Source organism: Leucoraja erinacea, chromosome 1, assembly GCF_028641065.1.
Source record: "Leucoraja erinacea ecotype New England chromosome 1, Leri_hhj_1, whole genome shotgun sequence".
Taxonomy (NCBI): domain Eukaryota; kingdom Metazoa; phylum Chordata; class Chondrichthyes; order Rajiformes; family Rajidae; genus Leucoraja; species Leucoraja erinaceus.
Window position 1 is genome coordinate 150,782,642 of NC_073377.1, and position 21,557 is coordinate 150,804,198.

General features: G+C 41.2%; 1 protein-coding gene across 6 annotated transcripts in view; it reads left to right on the forward strand.

The window, feature by feature from the left end:
* The window catches only part of gria2b (glutamate receptor, ionotropic, AMPA 2b), a 111,848-nt gene that overhangs the window by 60,311 nt on the left and 29,980 nt on the right, over window positions 1-21,557 (forward strand). For all 6 annotated transcript variants that reach the window (XR_008724556.1, XM_055645787.1, XM_055645767.1 and 3 more), the window contains exons 3-10: window positions 2,113-2,352; window positions 7,210-7,406; window positions 9,770-9,823; window positions 11,770-11,931; window positions 16,581-16,748; window positions 17,943-18,047; window positions 18,440-18,550; window positions 20,276-20,482. Coding sequence is in view for 5 of the 6 variants with exons in the window: in XM_055645787.1 (XP_055501762.1) it covers window positions 2,113-2,352; window positions 7,210-7,406; window positions 9,770-9,823; window positions 11,770-11,931; window positions 16,581-16,748; window positions 17,943-18,047; window positions 18,440-18,550; window positions 20,276-20,482 (1,244 nt within the window). In the remaining variant the exon portion in view is untranslated. The remainder of the gene's footprint in view (window positions 1-2,112; window positions 2,353-7,209; window positions 7,407-9,769; window positions 9,824-11,769; window positions 11,932-16,580; window positions 16,749-17,942; window positions 18,048-18,439; window positions 18,551-20,275; window positions 20,483-21,557) is intronic.

The following is a 21,557-nucleotide window of genomic DNA, read 5'->3' on the forward strand; positions in this document are numbered from 1 at the left end:
TGGTTATGTGGCCTTACATTTTTCAGGCAATAGCTGCAGCAAAAGGCTGGAGCAGGGTTGTAGAAAGTTGGCCCCTTTAAGTATAAACAAAGGCTGATGGAACTCAGATTCTGAAGGTGCGTTCCGACCCACAACGTCACCCGACCCACAACGTCACCCATCCTTTTTCTCCAGAGATGCTGCCTGACCCACTAAGTTACACTAGCGCTTTGCGTGTAAAATTATAAAAGGACTGGACAAGATAGATGCAGGAAAAATGGTCCCAATGTTGGGCGAGTCCAGAACCAGGGGCCACAGTCCAAGAATAAAGGGAAGGCCATTTAAAACTAAGATGAGAAAAAACTTTTTCACACGGAGAGTTGTGAATTTGTGGAATTCTCTGCCACAGAAGGCAGTCAAGGCCAATTCACTGGATGAATTTAAATGAGAGTTTGATAGAGCTCTAGGGGCTAGCAGAATCAAGGGATATGGGGAGAAGGCAGGCACAGGTTACTGATTGTGGATGATCAGCCATGTTCACAATAAATGGTGCTGCAGGCTCGTAGGGCCAAAAGGCCTACTACAGCACCTATTTTCTATGTTTCTATATCTTTGGTATAAACCAGCATCTGCAGTTCGTTCCTACACATGCTGATGGAAGTTGATATCTATAGCTCTACCCTGAAGGTCCTGCTGGAGACCGCACCATCTCAGGCTGAGTGGCGGTTGCATCTTGAGATATCTGGTTGTGGGACAATGTGATGCTATCACTGAAAAGACATTAGTGGGAGGAGAGGAACTTTAACCTTGAGGGAGAATAGTGCTTTCCAGCTCCTTGTTTCAGGTACTGGGCATCCACTCAGCTGGGTGATTAGTAAGACCTTGGACCCATTGAGAGCTCCGTCGGCACTAGGAATGCATGACACATATAGTCAACTGCAGCACTGTCTTGTCTGATTCCTGATGACGAATGTGTGCACCCAGCTCACATTTCTCATCTGAAGTGCAACTGTTCATTTTGAGTAGCAGCAGACAGAACTCTAACTGGAGAAGCATGAGAACCCATCAAGGAATAATTGGACCACTATGTCTCTGCTTCACTGGAAGTTCATGCTTGTCCATCGGATGTTAAGCTGTGCGATTGTCAACTCCCATACCCATCACTTCCCAGCTGGCGAGGATGGGAGAAATAGTCTCCATCTCTACTCTTGTATCCTGTCAGGAAGGCCAGATGATGCACTAACCACTTCCAAATAAATTGTAGAGAATTATGGACATAGCCCAGACCATCACATGAACCAACCACACTTCCATTGACTCCATCTGCACTTCACGCTGCCTCAACAAGGCCGCCAGCATAATCCAGTACCAGTCACATCCTGGTCACTGTTCTCCCCTCTCTCATCAGGCAGGAAATACAGAAGTTTGAAAACACATACCTCCAAATTCATGGATAGTTTCTTCCCAGCTGTTATGAGGCAACTGAACAGTCCTCTCATCAGTTAGAATGTGGTCATAAGACCTCAGTAACCTCATTGGATACCTTTAAACCGGCACGGTGGCACAGCAGTAGAGTTTCTGCCTTACAGCGCTTGGGTTTGAGGAGCATCCTCCCCTCTAAGACCACCTCCCATGAATCCAACTCCTAATACAAGCTGCATCATCTGTGCTTACACGGGAAAATGCTGAGCCGAACATACTCGTTAAGGGTGATGGAGATATTGTGTGGGGAAATAAATACTCTTTAGCTAAAATGGATGTTGTGGTTGAAGAAATGTAGGGAATAATTAACTGAATGCAAAAGATGTTAAGGTAAAAGATGAGGGTAAAGATGGAAGGTGGAGCCTGTCAAAACTATTGAAGAAATACGATGCATTCTTATAATTACATCCACACAGAAACATTAGAGAGTGGTCCTTGATAATAAACTCAATTGTTGAACCACCTGAAGACGTTCTTATCGAATCCACAATTCTGTGAATTATGATTAAAAATTAGGAGCATATTTTAATGTTTGTCTTCTACAGCAAAATACCTAATAATAAATTGTGGGGCAGGGTGAAAACTAGTGTACTGGTTATTGAGTGTCTGTAATATGATGTAATAATTCTGATTTATTTTACTCTTTTGCAGTCTGCTCCCAGTTTTCAAGAGGAGTTTATGCCATTTTTGGATTTTATGACAAGAAATCTGTAAATACGCTTACGTCCTTCTGTGGGACCCTGCACGTTTCTTTCATCACCCCAAGTTTTCCTGCTGATGGCTTGCACCAATTTGTCATACAGATGAGACCAGATCTCAAGGGTGCTCTTCTTAGTTTAATTGAATACTATCAATGGGATAAGTTTGCTTATCTATATGATAGTGACAGAGGTACAGTATTTTACGTTTCATTATTTCTGACACTGTCTTTATTTTATGTACTATGCAATGCTTAAACATGTGGAATAATCTAACAACTCAGCAGTTAAAAATAACAGAACATTTAGACCCGAGGGAAAAACAATGCCCCTGATACGAATAATGCAGATATTAGAATTAGAAAGATATTCCAAAAAATGTCATTCATTGTTTTTTAAGATCGTCCCAAACTGACCAAATGGTGCCAGCACAATAACCTGGCCCTCAACACCAGCAAAACCAAGGAACTGATTGTGAACTTTGGAAGGGGTAGGATGGGGACCCGCAGTCCCGTTTATATCAATGGGTCGATGGTGGAGAGGGCCAAGAGCTTCAAATTCCTGGGCGTGCATATTTCTGAAGATCTCTCCTGGTCCGAGAACATTGATGCAATCATTAAGAAAACACATCAGCGACTCTACTTCCTGAGAAGATTACGGAGAGTCGGTTTGTCAAGGAGGACTCTCTCTAACTTCTACAGGTGCACAGTAGAGAGCATGCTGACCGGTTGCATCATGGCTTGGTTCGGCAACTTGAGCGCCCAGGAGCGGAAAGACTACAAAAAGTAATAAACACTGCCCAGTCCATCATCGGCTCTGACCTCCATCGAGGGGATCTATCGCAGTCGCTGCCTCAAAAAGGCTGGTAGCATCATCAAGGACCCACACCATCCTGGCCACATACTCATCTCCCCACTTCCTTCAGGTAGAAGGTACAGGAGCCTGAAGATTGCAACGTCCAGGTTCAGAAATAGCTACTTCCCCACAGCCATCAGGCTATTAAACTCAACTGAAACAAATCTCTGAACATTAATAGACCATTATCTGTTTATTTGCACTTTATCTGCTTATTTATTGACGTGTGTATATGTTTATATACTGGTATATGGACTCACTGATATGTTCTGTATTCATGCCTACTATAACGTCTGTTGTGCTGAAGCAAAGCAAGAATTTAATTGTCCTATCTGGGACACATGACAATAAACTCTCTTGACTTGACTTGAACTAAAAGCGAATTCAAATCTTCAGAAACAAATTAGATGTAGAAGATAACGATTGATAATGTGGTGTTAAATAAAATTACAGGCTTGGTGTTATTTGTTTTATGCATTAATCTGATTCCTCGTCCTTCTCGCGAATTGAGATGGAACAAAGGAAATAACTTCACAGTGATTTTCTAATTCTTTCCCTTGAACCAGTTGCTCATAAATTGTGTAAACTGCTAAAGCCTTCCACATTGCAGGAGTTGTGCCGATATCCACCAACGTGAAATGACCACTTCTAATTGGACTAAACTTAAGGCTGAAGGCCTGTTGTCTGAAATGGTTTGAGTCATCCGTAGCTTCGCCGATTTTAAGCATTGAATTCCATGTAAACAATTTCAACTATATACTCAAATGTACATCCTTTTTAAAAGTTAAAACCCCAATGCATATGTAAATTGAACCATTAGTGGCACAGCCACAGTTGAATCCTCATTATTCCCCCCAGGGCTTAGCTATCAAATTCCGGTTATCAAACCGACATTTCATTGCAGTCAGCTACTAAAGTTCCAAATGGTTCCAGCTGGTGCATGCGTTTAATTACTTGTCAAAAAAGACTTTCAACAGAAACTGGAAGCAATTGTGTGAAATTCAGTCACGTGTATGAGTGCCCAATGTAAAAACATGCATCAATATCCGAGTCTGAAAACTGGTTTCATGGTCATTTTCCACTGAATTTGGGATAAGGAACCCCTACGGTGATATTTCATCCAGGACCACCGTTTTCAAGGATGTTGCATAATGAATGCTCAAAATGGCGAGTTTTCAATCCTGCATCTGTGCATTTCTCGAGAGAAGTAGGACATGGGGCTAGAGTTGGACTGACAAATGGTATGACTGAGACTGGGTCGTAAACCTTTATAAAGCACCATGATATTGTAACATAAAATGAACTATGAAAGTTCTCAGATTTACAAAATACTTAATCCTTTGCATTCTGCATTAAAACATAACAACAATTAGTCTCAGTGAAACTGCTGGGTTATGAGTAAATTTAATCTGTTCACCATTGTTTAACTGGGAGCAAACCTATAATCCTGACCAAGTTTAATCGTTGTGGCTCCAAATCTGTGTTTGAGTCAAAAATGGCCCGAGAAGCACCTCCATTATATCATTCCTGCTCTATTAAAGAAGAAAAACAACCACATCAGATGGGCCACAAGGCATTGGCCAGGACATTGAATTTGGACTCTGCAAAGACTCTCCCTGCCCACCATGACCTTGCATAGTCTTTCGTCTATGAACTGATGGCTAAACTGTGGAGCTGTCCTGCAGAATAGTAAAGCAACAGCCTTTTATAGTCTCACTCACAGAATCATTCCTTAATGACGAAGCGTTAGCCCCCTCCATCACAATCACTGGCCGCCTCTCTTCTCACCAGATGGACAGACCCATCAGAGAGGCGAAAAACCATGGTGTACAGGCATGAGAGAATATGGTAGCCAACATCCATTCCCCAAATACATATATCCCCACTACCAGCTTTTACACCACACACGTCCACACCCCTCCCCTTCCCAATTCTAATGCCAGACCCCCACAACCCTAATTCCCCTTTCCCAGAGTATCATTCTTTCCATGTGGGTTTTCTCTGGGTGCTCCGGTTTCCTTCCACACTCCAAAGATATGCAGGATTGTAGGTTAATTGGCCTCTGAAAATTGCTTCTAGTGTGTAGGATAGAACTTGTGCCCGGGCGGTCGATGGTCTGCGCGGACTCGGTGGGCCGATGGGCCTGTTTCTACGCTGCATCTCTAAAAGAAAACTAAGAGATTGGTCAGTAGTTTGATGAAATAGTCTCCACCAGCCTGGATGAGTGTAGCTCCAGCACCATTCAGGACAAAGTAGCCCATTGGATTTGAACCTCTTTCACCAGCCAAGATCTTCATTGCTTCTCAATGGCACAGTTACTACTGTATTAGCGCCCATTAAATGAGCTGTAGCTACTTACCTAGGGTACTTCACTAGCACCTCCAAACCTCCAACATCAAAGAAGTACAAGGGTAGAACCTGCATGGCGACATCACCAGCTGTATATTCTCTTTACATGTAGCATACCATCCTGACATGGAAACATGTCACTGCATTTCTATCCTGGATATCCCCAATAGTGTTGTGGCAGTACTTTTAGCAGAAGAACTGCTGTGGTTCAAGAGGGTAGCTTACCACCATCTCATAAAGGGTAGATAGACAGAAAAAAGCTGGAGTAACTCAATGGGACAGGCAGTATCTCTGGAGAGACGGAATGGGTGACATTTCGGGTCGAGACCCTTATCCAGTCTGAAGAAGGGTCTCGACCCGAAATGTCACCCACTCCGTCTCTCCAGAGATGCTGCATGCCCCCCTGAGTTACTCCAGCTTTTTGTGTCTATCTCCGGTTCAAACCAGCATCTGCAGTTCCTTCCTATACATCTCATGAACGGTAATCAGAGATGGGCAATAAATGCTGGCCTTGTAAATACCACCTAGATTTTGCAAAAGGAACCATCACCCTTGGGAAGGAAGAGTTCTGCAGATTTCATATCTACAGTGTTTCGGAAATCAACTGACACCTCTGTCAGAATGGGTAGCTGCTACTAGACTTAAATGAGACAGCATAAAACATCTGCCATCTCATTGTCGTTGATCTTCTCACTGCAATGGTACAGCAGTCAGGGCCTAGACACCACTTGGCCTCACGACACTCTCATAGCCATCAACCATGCTCCTGGGTTGGGGTTTGTTTAACATGTAGAGACTTGGCTGCTGCCATCATGAAAAAGTTTTACATTAGGTGAAGATGAGGCAGTACCTAAAATAAGTGCTTTGATTTTAGGAACTTGGCAGTGAACTTAAAAGTTTGGAATGTTATGCTGAGAGGGAGAGAAAGATGCCTTCAGCATCCATGAATGAACAGGAGATTTCCTGCCAGTAGCCATCGGCTTTCTCGTTAGTTTTACAGTTTTAGAGATACAGCGTGGAAACAAGCCCTTCGGCCCACCGGGTCTGCGCCGACCAGTGATCCCCGCACATTAACACTATCCTACACACACTAGGGGCAACTTTTGCATTTACCAAGCCAATTTACCCACGTCTTTGGAGTGCGGGAGGAAACCGAAGATCTCGGAAAAAAACCCACGCAGGTCATGGGGAAAACGTACAAATTCAGTACAGACAGCACCCGTAGTCAGGATTGAACCCGGGACTCGGTGCTGCATTCGCTGTAAGGCAACAACTCTACCCCTGTGCCCCGTGACCACCCTGTGACCGACTTGCTGAAGACAAGGAGGGGTGGTGAACAGGACAATAGGACAATAGGTCAGCTCCCTATCCATCAACATTTATATGTAGCAAGCTATGAAGAAATGACTGGACACTTTTCAGTTGGGGGCGATAAGAGGCATGGCTGGGAAAACACGATGTTGTCTGATTTTTATCACACTCCTCTCCTGTGGTTGAGTTTTAGAGGTCAATATCAATCATTGGGACTAAGTCATAACTTTGAAATATTTAAAGCGTGATAAATTATTCAATTTTGAATTAGTTTGAGAATAGATTTATGAAATTGCATAAATTGTATGAACAAAACATTTTGTTCTAATGTGAGAACGAAAGATTGTGCTCACGTTAATAAGTTTAAAATCTGCTCTAAAGTGACTCCTATCAGACCAACCCAATACAAAATGTTTTGCCAATTCATATAGAAATTATTTGTAAACAGTTGTGAAGCAGTTGAGTGTTATATCGACTGGGCTCAAGATGATGAATGTAATATGTTGGCTGTATTCTGTCACCTCTTTCCCCCAAGGGTTGTCGGTGTTACAAGCAGTCCTGGATGCTGCTGCTGAAAACAAGTGGCAAGTCACAGCGATCAACGTTGGGAATATAAAAGATGACAGGAAGGATGAAGCCTACCGCTCACTTTTTCAGGACCTGGAAAATAAAAAGGAAAGACAAGTGATCCTCGATTGTGAAAGAGACAAAGTTAACGATATCATGGAACAGGTACTGTTCAGGATGTTACTGATCAATAGTTTGTTCAGGAAACACAGTTACCGTGACAAGATTTATTCTGTAATCTGTCAGTGGAAACATCAGACCCACAACACAACACGGAATATCTTTGTCACCACCGTGTTCATTCAATTGTGCAGTAAACACTGAATATTTCTCATTACCTCTTTCATTTTGTCATGGTCATAAAGTCATAGAGTGATACAGTGTGGAAACAGGCCCTTCAGCCCAATTCGCCAACAATGTCCTAGCTAACCTAGTCCCACTTGCCTGCGCTTGGTCCATAACGCTCCAAACCTGTCCTATCCATGCACCTTCTGAACCTTCTGAACCTTCTGAATTTTGTAGTTGGCAGGGCAGTACTTTACATATCGCCAACTTGGACAATTTAACATTTTTATCAAGCCAATTAACAAGCCAATCAACCTACAAGCCAGTACGTCTTTGGAGTGTGGGAGGAAACCGAAGATCTCGGAGAAAACCCACGCAGATTACGGGGAGAACGTACAAACTCCACACAGACAGCACCCGTAGTCGGGATCGAACCCGGGTCTCTGGCGCTGCAAGGCAGCAACTCTACTGTTGTGCCACCGTACCTGTCCAACTGTTTCTTAAACGATGGGATAGTCCCAGCCTCAACTAGTGATAATAATTTTGATTAAATAGAGGCACATCATTTTATTTAATCACCTTTGTCATTTGGATGCCTCATGCAACATTGCTTGAAAATGGTGCCCCATCTGAGTTTATATATTTGGCAAAAAACACAAAATGCTGGAGTAACTCAGCAGGTCATCCAGCCGCTCTGGAGAATATGGATCGGTAATGTTTCAAGTCGGGACCCTTACTTAGACTGATTGTAGAAAGCTGGAAGAGAGGTGAGGGCCGACAAAGCCAGGCATGTGATAGGTGGATACAAGTGAGAGGGGATTGATTAGTGGATGGATGGATGGATAAAGGCTGGAGATTGGGATGTTGCCTGGATTAGCGAGTATTAGCTACAAGGTGAGGGCAGACAAACTTGAATTGTTTTCCACGGCACATCAGAGGATGATGGGCAACTTTACAGAAGTACATAAAATTATAAGCTGCATATATAAGGTGGATAATCACAGTCTTTTCCCCAGGGTGGAAGGACAAATAATGGAGTGCATAGGTTTTGTGTGAAAGGGTGAAAGTTTAGCGGGAGTATGCAAGCTAAGTCTTTTACTCAGAGGTAGCTGGAACATGCTGCCAGAGGAAGTGGTGGATCAGAAACCATAGCAATGTTTTAAAGGCATTTGGACATGCACATGAACAGGCAAGAAATGGAGGGATATAGACCATGCGCAGACAGATGGAAGTAGTTTAAATTCTCATAATGGTTGGTGCAGACATTGTGAGCTGGATTTGCCTGTTCCTGTGCTTTGTGTTGTAGATGTATCGTTTCATTTCTGCAGAGATCATTGATGCAAGTAAAGAAAGTCATTGTTCTAATTTCAAGGCACAACTTGGTTGCTCCCAGTCCTAGATGCATTTATAACATAGCGTGGTTGGAAAGAGAAATGAAAAAGCACAGAAATCACAGAGGGAAGAAAAGAAGGTGGTCGGAAGGGAGGGGGAAGGTGAGGCCGTTGAGGGTGGTGGTGGTGGGGTAGGCTCTACCACAGCTGGCCTTACCTGCTCAAGGTGTGAGGGGACAATGGAAGTCCCATCTGAACCTCAATACGTTCCTGGATGTGAGCTATCTATGTTTCACTATGGATTCACTCTCTGAAGTCTGTGAAGCCTCTCTGAAGATCCACCAGATAGCACACGAGGTCAGAATCGAATCAGGTGCTCTGATGCAGCAGCTCTACTTGGTGGAGATGGGGGAGGGAACCACAATGTTCAGGAGGAATTTCACCAAAAGCAGAATCTATGAAATTTAGAACACAGAAGTTCTGACACAAACAAAAAAGGATAATTTTGTGAAATTGATGTATTCAATGTTGAGCCCTGAAGTCTGCAATGTGCCTGGACGGAAGATGAAGTGGTGTTCCTAGAGCACGACAATAAAAGTTGGGTGTTTATTTTATATTCCATAATAAATCCCATGTCAAGTTATTTATTATCTGGACTTCCATGTTTGAAAGAATTATATAGAATGTCGTTCACAATTCAAGTCTGTTCTGGTAATTTGCTCTTCAATATTTAGATTGGTACCTGTATATGTGGGTAATAGAGGGATATGTATCATATGCAAGCAGATAAGATTAGTTAATCTGTTCAACTCAGCCATTGTGGGCTGGTTCTTGTGCTGTACTTTCCTATGTTTTATGTTCTAATTATTTGTGTCTTTAGGATAAACTAATTTCTCAATTTCTTCATCATAGGTCATAACTATCGGCAAACATGTTAAAGGATATCATTACATCCTTGCTAATCTGGTAAGTGTCTTACAAAAAGAGATAGAATCATCTGGTATGGAAAAGTCAAAGGACAGAAAATATGAAAGTGCTTTGTAAACTTTTGCTTCGGTTCCTCTAGTATTGGCAGGTACATATGGAATGCCATGAAAATGCTTGGTTCGTAGCTTCTCTATTTCAAAGATATTTTGTCGCCCCAAGTTGTTTAGGGAACGCTAGTGTAACAGCCGACAGCTCACTCATTCATTCATCATCGTTAGAAAACATTAGCGACGCAGTGGTGCTGGTTTCCGACAGGAGCGGTAACGAACTCACCACACATCTTTGTCCTCCAGTTCCTGCGGACTTCCGCCGCTGGAAGTGTAGGATTTTGATGTGTGTGTGCTTCATCATCATTCCTTACAGTGCTATGTACGACAGTGATCGCAACTTCTACTGAAGTATGGATGGCCGTTGGCTCGCTAGAAGCTCATCCGACCTTTGACAGGTCTTGTTTTTGGTCCGGCTGGGGGTCCACAGCCCCCTCCTCACCTGGCAATCCAGGTGAGGGAGACGGTTTAGTCGGCGACTATCCGACCATGGAGCAGCTAGCACGGGATTACATGGGATCTCCCCCCGACCTGACATGACCCTGACAGCTCACTGCTAACTGCAAATTCTGGATTAAAAGAAAGAACAATAATTCCAATAAAAGAAAAAAGGGATGAATTGTATGTCTCAAGTAAAGTATTTATTTTATCTGTTCACATGAAGATGCCTGCCACAACCGCAGCAGAATCGGCTAACTTATTCTATTTATCTTGTGCACGTGTGGACATGTACAATAAAACATCCACCTGAAATCCTCCTGAGGTTAAAGAAGTACTCCATTAGCAATAACCAATTTGGAATAGTAATTTGTAAATCAATGTGAAATTGCTTTCAAGTAACTCTAAAATATACAGATTGTAAATGATTAGTTTCCATTATTTTTTGGATCATTAGGATAGGCAGATAAGATTAGTTTCTCTTCGCATCATGTTCGACACAGCCATTGTGGACTGAAGGGCCTGTTCTTGTGCTGTACTTTTCTATGTTTTACATACTAATAATTTGTGCCTTTAAGATAAACTGATTTCTCAATTTCTCCACCATAGGTCATAACAATCGGCAAATATTAAAGGATAAATAATTGGATTATTTCATTGTTAGATTTTCTTACTGAAATTACCAATGAGTAAACAGTTTTATTAATTAAATAATGCCTCAAACAAAAAAAATAGTCGAAACTGCCTTTGAACCATTACATTTGCTAAAAAACAATATGCTAAGCATATGCTCAGCGGCTCAATATGCTCAGCGACTCGAGCAGCATCTGTGGGGGTAAAGGATTTGTTGATGTTTTGGGTTGAGATCTTCCATCAGGCCAGAGTGGACATTGAAGGTGGCTGGGGGAGGTTCATCTTTATTCATTCTGGTCTGGTGCTCAAATCCTCCATCAATTTATTAAGGCAGGCATATATTCTTTACCTTTTGCAATGTTAGGAGCCCACCTTGGCTACAGAAATGATCATGACTCATGATTTTTCATCCCATCTCAGCCGAAATTCGGCAGGAATATTCGGGTTAAAGATGCAGTAAGACAATTGTAAAAAAAAAAACATTAGGAAAATGTGGTAGGGGAGTTACAAACAGGTGATGTCAAATTAATCTGTCGTGACCATGGTTGGAAGATTGAGACTGTTGAATGACATGACCAAGCATTAACAATGTGGGTTTATTGTGTAAGTTCTGATACATCTCTGAGATGTCAATTTTCATTAAACAGAAGTGTATTAATGTGATGTCGCTGATAATGAATTGATCTTGTGTAGGATTAATTGTGTTAGCGGCTGGTTTGCATTCATTTCCTGCAGTGTAATACTGAGTAATTTTTCTTTGGGAAGGGAGATAATTGTATTAACTATAAGACTTATTACCTGCTGCAGGGATTTACAGATGGAGACTTGTCAAAAATTCAATACGGTGGAGCCAATGTGTCTGGATTTCAAATTGTTGATTATGATGATCCAGTCGTAATGAAGTTTATGCAGCGATGGTTAGCATTGGATGAGAAGGAATATCCAGGAGGGAAAACAAGCAAAATTAAGGTTGGTTTACCATTTGTGTAATTTTAGCACTTCATTTACAAAAGAATGCCCACTAAAATGGTATTAGTTGTGAATGACTGAATTTGTGTAAGTTTATGGTGTGGTGGGAGAATTAGGTATGTTGCAAAACTTACCTTCAGCGGCGCTGCAGTTCTGCCACTGCCGTATGCGCGACTTTGACGCCTTTGAGAGGGGGGCGGGTTTAAAACGCGATTTTCTCTAGGCTGTTGAAATCGATGTTGTTCAGCCTACTTAGTTGCTGATGAAAAATCGCTGTGAAATTTGTTCGCTGCAGGTATTTTTAAACTAAATTGGATTATTTAATTACTATAGTAGATTAAAAATTATCCTCTAAAGCCGTGAACGCAGACAACGGGGCGGGATCTCATGTAGGGGACATTGCAAAGTAGGTTGTTTATTTTTACATTAAAAAGGGCTTCTTAAGATCCCTTTATTCAAAATTTTAAGTTGCGAATACGTGACTTGGGGGCCCATTCAATCCTGCAGTATCTTTCATGCCGCATATGGGCTTCAATCCACCGCAATGGCAGTGTTCCAAACCAGCGCGTTCGAGAAAATCCCACTCGCAAGTATATCAATGGACATATAATATCAATGGACATTAATTTACAGCAATTGAACACTAAATCCCTTCCATTTGGCCTATAAATTAATGTCAATGAGATTTAAAAATCATGTTTTATTGTGAATTCTTGTGTGAATGTTCTTTGAACACTTAGGCTATTTAAAAATGTTAATCTTTTCTTAAGAAATGGATAGATGTTTAGATCTAGTAATTGAATTTTGGAATTAGCTACAATTGGGTAACTAACTAATTATATGTTTTAATTTCAGGTCATCCAAGTAAGATTGTTTAATATTTGTTTCAGAATGCTTCAATCTATAATAACTGAAAATGTATTTCAGTTCTCTTAATTTTTAATAAAGTTATGGCCATTTCACTGTCCTTGATCACAACTTTTGTGTTAAGTCAATGGAAAATCAATAGGGAACAAGATGCTAATTTCCAAGTATGAAAATGGCCATAACGTTTTTAATACTGAAGATAAGAAAGTGAATTAGATGTCAATTAAACCTCTTTTTATGCTTTATCTGATGGGATAAATTGCAGACTTGAGTTTTAAAATCTCAAAATGTTGTAACATTGCTAGGAAAATAAACTCTGAAGAACAAAAACTGTGCCTTGTCCAAGATATACCTTTGCACCAGTATCAATTAAATGAATTACCTGGTCATGTTCACATTGCTGTTTATGGGACTTTTTTTCCCATGCAAATTGGTTAAGGTTCCCTATGTTATACCAAGCATACAATGCAAAGGTGCTTACTCCACTTAGGGTTGTCTTGGGGTTGTGGAAAAAACTTGGTCATCTCTGCAGCAGCTCCCCTGATGAGACACTCCCTCCATTTTTTAGATAAACAACCAATTTTTCGTCTTGCTGACCCATGCAACTAGGTTCTTTAACTTTTTTCCTGGAGTTTGTCTTATTATTGGTGTAGATCTGACTGAGAGCAGTTGTATCATTGGAAACATCAAGATCAAGTCTTTGGCCACCCAGTCATGGAGTACACAGAGGAGAGCACACAACGAAAGCTTTTCACTGTACCTCGGTACATGTGACAATAATCTAACCTGAACTAACCATGAGTGGAACCAGTGTTGAGGGTCATGGTAGAAAAAATGTTATGGCCAATTCTATCTGACAGAGGTCTTCTGGTTAAGACGTCCAAAAGCCAGTTGCAAATGGAAACCCTCAATGCCAAGGTGCAGAGGTTTAAGAAGGAGCTTATTCAGAATTATGGTGTTGAAGGCTGAGCTGCAGTTGAATAGCTGCCTGACTTAGGTGATCTTATTGGAAAGATGATACAGGGCTGTATATAGAGAGATGGTATCCTCCATAGAACTATTTTTTATCATATGTAAATCGCAAGAGGTCTTGGTCGTCTACTCTAGAGGATTGATGCAGAATGTGGGCGAATACCAATCTTTCAAATCACTTCATTATGGTTGATGTTAGACGACAGATAGCACAATGGGCTAAGAGTTCGGCGGGTGACCGGAAGGTAGCCGGTTCAAATCCCGCTTGGAGTGCATACTGTCGTTGTGTCCTTGGGCAAGACACTTCACCCACCTTTGCCTGTAATGGAATGTTACGGCGGCAGGCGCGGGCACACCGCGACGCCCTGTGTCTCCCTTTCAAGGGAGATGCTAAAAATGCATTTCGTTGTCTCTGTACTGTACACTGACAATGACAATAAATTGAATCATTTCATTTCATTTGTTAGAACAATTGGGCAGTTGTCATTGAGAATGGTTACTGAATTTTTCTTGAGGACTGGAATGACGGACGTTTCATTGAGCCAGATGGGGACGGATGATTGTTGAAGATGTTAGTAAAGACTGTGGCCAGATGATTTGCACACAATTTCAGAATCCGTTCATGGCCCCTATTTGGGCTGGCCTCTTTCCAAGAGTTTACCCTCATGAAAGCAGATCTGAATTCTGCCATACACCTTATCCCATAAGATGTATGGGATAAAGCAAGAAGGGGTAGGAGGACTATGCCGAGATCGAGCTTTGGGACGACAGATGGCACAATGGGCTAAGTGTTCGGCTGGCGACCGGAAGGTAGCCGGTTCGAATCCCGCTTGGAGTGCATACTGTCGTTGTGTCCTTGGGGCAAGATACTTCACCCACCTTTGCCTGTGCGTAAATGTAATGTAATTATGTGAAACACTTTGGGGTCAATGCAAGTTGACTAAAAATGTGCTATATAAATAAGATTATTATTATTATTATTATTTGTTTGTCTATTCAAAACATCAGTTGTATCAGGCATTATGCCCATCGGATTGAGATGTGTCGTTGTCAGAGGTCGGAGGTCAGCTCTGATGTAGCTCATGAAGGCTATAGTTCAATAGTTCAATAATGCTTTACCTGTCATATATGCAACTGCACAGTGAAATTATTTTTGCATATATTACAAATGCATGTGCTGCCATTTTTGGTGACATTATTCTAAGTCCAGTCTGGTTGGCCCGCTTGCTCAATGTGCTGGGGCAGTTCCTGCGAACCGTCCCCCTCCTCCCCTAGTCTGGCCTTCTATGTGTCCTGAGGGCATCTCCTGCAGCTGAGGCATTACCCTGGTTCATCCTCCTCCCAGTCCTTGCTCCTAGTGTCCGATGTCTCCAGCTCCCTCCGGGTTTACACCGTCCGACGAGCATGGACTCTGACGAGCCTTCGGTGGGCTACCGCTCCCACCAGCCGACAAATCTTGAAAGCCTTGGATCTGGACTTAAATGGAGAGTGAGTCTCCCTGTTCATCCAAGTATTCTGATCAGGATAGACCCTAATCATCTTTTTTAGAACGCAGTGGTCGACGCATTTCTTGCTGAAGCTGATGATGGCTGAGGTATACCCATCCAGGCTGGATGAAGTGGTCTTGAACATGTTCCAATCTATTCTTGAAATAAACTGTTTGTCCTCCTCAGGCCAATGCTGCATTACTCTATTTTATCAGCCACGCTTCAGTGGTGCAGCAGTGATCAAGAGTGTTAACACCCTGCCTGTGGTAGGAGACGTGTTGAAGGTTTTCGGGGGGTAGCTTTCTGGAGTTTGCTGGATTTGCAAGTCACCTGCGATGATGAATAGGGTATCAGAGTTTGGTGCCTCGATCCATCCAGTGCCATCTAGACCTTGGCTTGTGGCGGCAAGTTGACTGTCAAAAAGATGGTAGAGGTGGATTCCCACAGCACATAAAAGCAACAGCATTTTATAAACAAAAATTCGAGGACAGTGGAGCAGCATTAGACAAAGACCGATGCAGGTATAATATTGCTAACCACAATTATTCATTTTTTAACAAGAGCCAAACCACAAACTAAGAACTCCTGAACTAAAAATAGAAAAAAAAACTCACCAGATCAAGCGGCATCTGTGAAAGAGAAAATAGCCTGTTTAATTTTCTTTTTCACAGTTCTACAAAAGGATCATTGCATGGAAGATTAACTCGGTAATGTTGCTCTGAGGAGATTTCCTTAGATGCCTAGAAGGGCCACATCAGCTTAGCAATGAGCCAAATGGATATGTAGACTGGGCATTTATAGTGAACAATCTACAGTGTCTGTGATTTGGTTTGGAACGTCCTCACATAGAACGGATACAAAGGAATTTGTGTCGATTATGATTTTAAGACACTTTTGGTGCATGTCCTGAAGCAACATTTAACTGACCAATCAATCCATCTAGTTATCTCAGTTTAATGCTATTTGTTGTACATTGTGCAAAATTGGCAGTCATAGTGGTCACTCTTCTTGTTGAATCCAGGTCACAAAATTAGATATTGTTCAGCCGGAGCTGAACGCAATTCTCGACATCTTCATTGTAGGCAGCGAGATCGGCAGCTGTGCATTGGATTTCTAGTTGAGGGCATTTCAGCAGGTGATCTATTGTTTGTGGTTCAATACCACATTCACAGGTGACATATTGGTCAGTGAAACAACAGTGTCAGCACTTCCATTGGCATTTCACAGAAGGTTATAATTGAGGCATCACACAGTTATTGCAAATGCTATGTAATCGCTAGTTCTTTATTTCTTTGCCACTTATTTCATTTGTTCCTTTTCCAGTATACTTCTGCGCTGACCTATGATGCTGTCCAGGTGATGACTGAAGCATTTCGCTATCTCCGCAAACAGCGGATTGATATTTCCAGGAGAGGTAGCACTGGTGATTGTCTTGCCAACCCTGCTGTTCCCTGGGGCCAGGGTATTGAAATAGAAAGAGCATTAAAGCTGGTAAGTACCCCTTTATAAGAGTGAAAATAGTCACTGAAATATTAGATAAGACAGTCATAAGGTCATAAGTGATAGGAGTAGAATTAGGCCATTCGGCCCATTGAGTCTACTCCGCCATTCAATCATGGTTGATCTATCGCTCCTCACCCCTTTCTCCTGCCTTCTCCCCATAACCTCTGACAAATGTGCTAATCAAGAATCTATCTATCTCTGCCTTAAAAATATCCATTGACTTGGCCTCCACAGGCTTCTATGGCAAAGAATTACACAGATTCACCACCGTCTGACTAAAGAAATTTCTCCTCATCTCATTCCTAAAAGAACGTCCTTTAATTCCGAGGCTATGACCTCGAGTCCTAGACTCTCCCACTAGTGGAAACATCCTCTCCACATCTACTCTATCCCAGCCTTTCACTATTTTGTATGTTTCAATGAGGGCCCCCCTCATTCTTCTAAACTCCAGCGAGTACAGGCCCAGTGCCGACAAATCTCATCATAGGTTAACCAACTCATTCCTGTGAACCTCCTCTGGACCCTCTCCAGAGCCAGCATATCCTTCCAAGAAATGAGATTTGGTTAGTTATTTAATTTTCTATCAGTCCGTGGAGCTTTAGAGACATGGTAGTAGTATCATTATTGGGTTAGAGGTATATTGTTGTATCATTATTATGACTTCTGTTGGTTTGGCAAAACGGATAATCCAGCTAGGTTCTGGAACGAAGGGTGCCGGAAAATCGGTGGTGAACCTGTATTACAAGGCTAAAGGCAGTCAAATGTGTTGAACAAAAACTATGCTTACTTGATTGCATAGTTTGTTTTCTTTCTGGAAAAGAATGTTGTCTTTGGCAGATATGGCAGATACGGCAGATCTTATTCATGATGTGTTTTAAGTAATTGAAGCTCAATTAACTGAAAATAGCCAAGGGGTCTGAATGCTGACTATTCTCTTTATGTTAGCACTAATATCCTATAAAAAACAATCTTCGTCTTCTTCAAAAAAGGATGTTGAAGCATTAATGGGTTGCCAGAAGCCACTCATCTTGGGTAACGTTCTAACTCTGTCCTGATAACTGATGCTTGCTGATGCTAATACTAACACTGCATCCAATCATGATATACAGTACATAGCTTCTGAAATAATGCTGTACAGAAGCTTAAAGGACATTTTTCAACCATTCTCTTTTCTTAAATTAGGTTCGCATTGATGGTTTGACAGGAAATATTCAATTTGATCAATTTGGAAGAAGAGTCAATTATACAGTCAACATTATGGAACTCAAAAATAGTGGTCCCCGGAAGGTACGACTTAAAGTTACAATTACATTGCTTCATATTTGTTTGTTAAATCACAATAAATTCAATATTTTTCATTTGTCTGTTTACACCTTGGAATTGACACAAATCCTTCCGGTATGGATCCTTTAATACCAGGTACTAATTAGAATTCTATTCCAAAAGGTATAATTGGTATGTAGTTTCTTGATGGTTATTTCACCATGTTACCGTTGGACTCACAGATGTTATACAACATATTTCATTTACTTTACGACATAGAAGGAGGCCATTTCACCCAACAAATCTGCACTGGTTTCAGCCGATGTTAACAGCTCTGTGATACAATGATGTGCATACGCAAACATAATATTAAACCTTATTAAACACTTCAAATAATTTGATTGTGAAATTGGCAGATTGGATACTGGAATGAGGTCGACAAGATGGTCGTCACAGCAACGGATTTCCTTGGTGGAAATGAAACTGCGGGAATGGAGAATAAGACAGTTGTAGTGACAAGTATTATGGTATGTTCTTGAGCACATTACAAAGAATCACCCGTGGTAATTAAAAGACAAATCTTTGCATATAAATGTCAGTAAAATTAGAATATTATCGAAACATCAATAAATCTGTCTATTTATCTGTAGTTATGTAAATCAAAATGAGTAAATTTATCACATTAGAAATGATTTTTTGCCATAATTGTGTTGATCATGGTTCATATTATGCTTTTGAACTTCAGGGACATGTTTTTGCTTTCTAAGTAAGTGATGTTAATGTCTTTGTTTTTGGGGCATATTAACTTTCATATTCTTAAAAAACAAATCCCAGGTGCTTGGCTTGCACCAGTCTATTTCCTTTCTTCTCCCTGCCTCCCCCCACCCCCCATCAGTCTGAAGAAGGGTTTCGGGCTGAAACATTGCCTATTTCCTTCGCTCGATAGATGCTGCTGCACCTGCCGAGTTTCTCCAGCATTTTTGTGTACCTTCTATTTCCATCTAGGTTTGTGGTGCATACTTGGCCACTCCTAGTTTATGTAAATATCAGTTGAATTCTTCAGTTTGGTTTAGTTTGCAGTTTAGTTTAGAGATACCAGGGACCCCCGCACATTAATCCCACACACATTGGGGACAATTTACATATATACCAAGCCAATTCACCTGCAAACCTGTACTTCCTTGGAGTGTGGGAGGAAACCAAAAATCTTGGAGAAAACCCACGCATTCATGGGGAGAACATACAAACTCTGTACAGACAGAATCCATAGTCGGGATCGAACCCGGGTCTCCGGCGCTGCCAGCGCTGTAACACAGCAACTCTACCGCTGCACCACTGTGCCACCCACGGTGGAGTGTGATCAAATTAAGGGACATAAGTGCCTCATACTATTGGTGATCCCATTTTTTTCCATAGAGGTTTTGGAATGTAGTTCTTATAAAGGGAACTACATTTGCAACATAATGTTTACATTTATGTCATAAGTTGGTAACCTACTTATATCAAACGCCACAGGGAACTCTCGGTCATAATGGTTCAACTGCTGGGTTAGCAATCTGTTTATCTGGACCCATCAGTTCAAATACTATCATGACGACTGGTGGAACTAATTCAATTAGCTACACCATTTAACTTTAAACAATTAAATTTCAGACAGTTGCTAACGCTGCAACTATATTGCTGCAACCAGTCATAAAATAAGTACATCTCCATTACAAGAGTAATGCACTTGGGCGGCACGGTGGCGTAGTGGTAGAGTTGCTGCCTTACATCTCCAGAGACCAGGTTCAACCCTGACTACGGGTTCTATCTATACAGAGTTTTTACGTTCTTCCTGTAACCATATGCGTTTCCTCCGGGTGCTCTGGTTTTCTCCCACCCTCCAAAGAGGTACAGGTTTGTAAATTAATTGGCTTTGGTAAAATTGTAACTTGTCCCTGGTGTGTAAAATAGTGTTAGTGTACGAGGATTGCTAGTCGGCATGAACTCAATTCGCTGAAGATTCATGAAATGGTAACGGATGAGTTCATATCCACACCCTCCTACATAACAAGTTGTACCCTTATCCAGGGCATTAGAATTGAGCATCACATGGATTAATACAATCTATTGCAGGATCAGGAGAACAAATTGAGCCTGGTATTTTAAAAATAGCTGTGGCCTTGAATTTGGTCGGATTGTTCATCTCACTCAAAGATCACATGATCTTGCAATGACCATTTAAAAAAATGTCGCACATTTTTCATTCATAGGAATCGCCCTATGTGATGCTGAAGAAAAATTATGACCAGTTTGAAGGAAATGACCAGTATGAAGGTTACTGCGTTGACCTAGCGGCAGAAATAGCCAAACATTGTGGCTTTAAGTACAAACTTTCCATCGTTCCCGATGGGAAATATGGTGCCAGGGACGCGGAAACAAAAGTATGGAATGGAATGGTGGGAGAACTGGTGTATGGGGTAAGAAAACAAAATACAAAGTGTGGTCATTATACATCATTCAATAATTGTTGCATGTTTAATAGATGATTGTTAAGGAAGAATATGGTTTTTATGGTTTCCGCATGGTCAAATATCCATTATCAAAAACCAATACAAATGTAACTGTTTCCATTCTGTCTCAGCCATATACAGTATAAAGTAAGATAGTCTGTTCTGTTATTTCCAGAAATGAAAGAGTCAAGGAAATCATGTGGTGATGAAGGATAATTACATTTCCTAAAGTAACAATATTCATTTCTTGAATGTAAATTATTTTCACATTCCAGGTTCGATGGCACAAAACCATACATTTAAATGGGAAAAAATGCTGTCAATTTGCAATCAATCAGTATTTTTGGATCAACATTTATTTCTGTGATCAAAAGACAAAGTGCTAGAGGAACTCAGCGGGTCAGGTAGCATTCCTCAGTCTAAAGAATGGTCCCAATGTGGACAAGAAGAAACGCTGTCTATCCATTCCCTCCACAGATGCTGCCTGACCTGCTGAGTTCCCCCAGAAATGTGTCTTTTTGGTCAAGATTGCATCTTCTGATTTTACTTGTGTCTACATTTCCTTCTGTGAAGTTGGATCAAATAATTTTGTGCATGATACTCAAGCTTGATATTCCCCATATGCAAATGCTTCTACATCATTGGGAACATCACTTGTATATTTAAATTATGAAGCGTATATAGATTATGTATTGGAGAACTGAGTTTATTATCTCTTGAATGAGACTAAAATGAAGCAGTCCTGACTTTTTTGCACTTTATTTGCATTAAAATAAATGTCTTCTACAGCAACTTTGGATTCGCAACCTTCAGCTAAGTATCAACAATGAAGTACATTAATGCAAAAAAAAAAGGCTGCAGGTAAATTGGAGTAATTTTGGTAAAGGAAAAATAGGTTAACAGATTAGGCAGAGAACCTTCATCTTAATTACATTGAAACAATTTTGTAAAAACAAACGACAAGACTGAAAGCAACCTATGATTGAACATCAGTTTCAGTTCACAACAATAGTCTTTGCCAAGGAGATGAACTAAACAATAA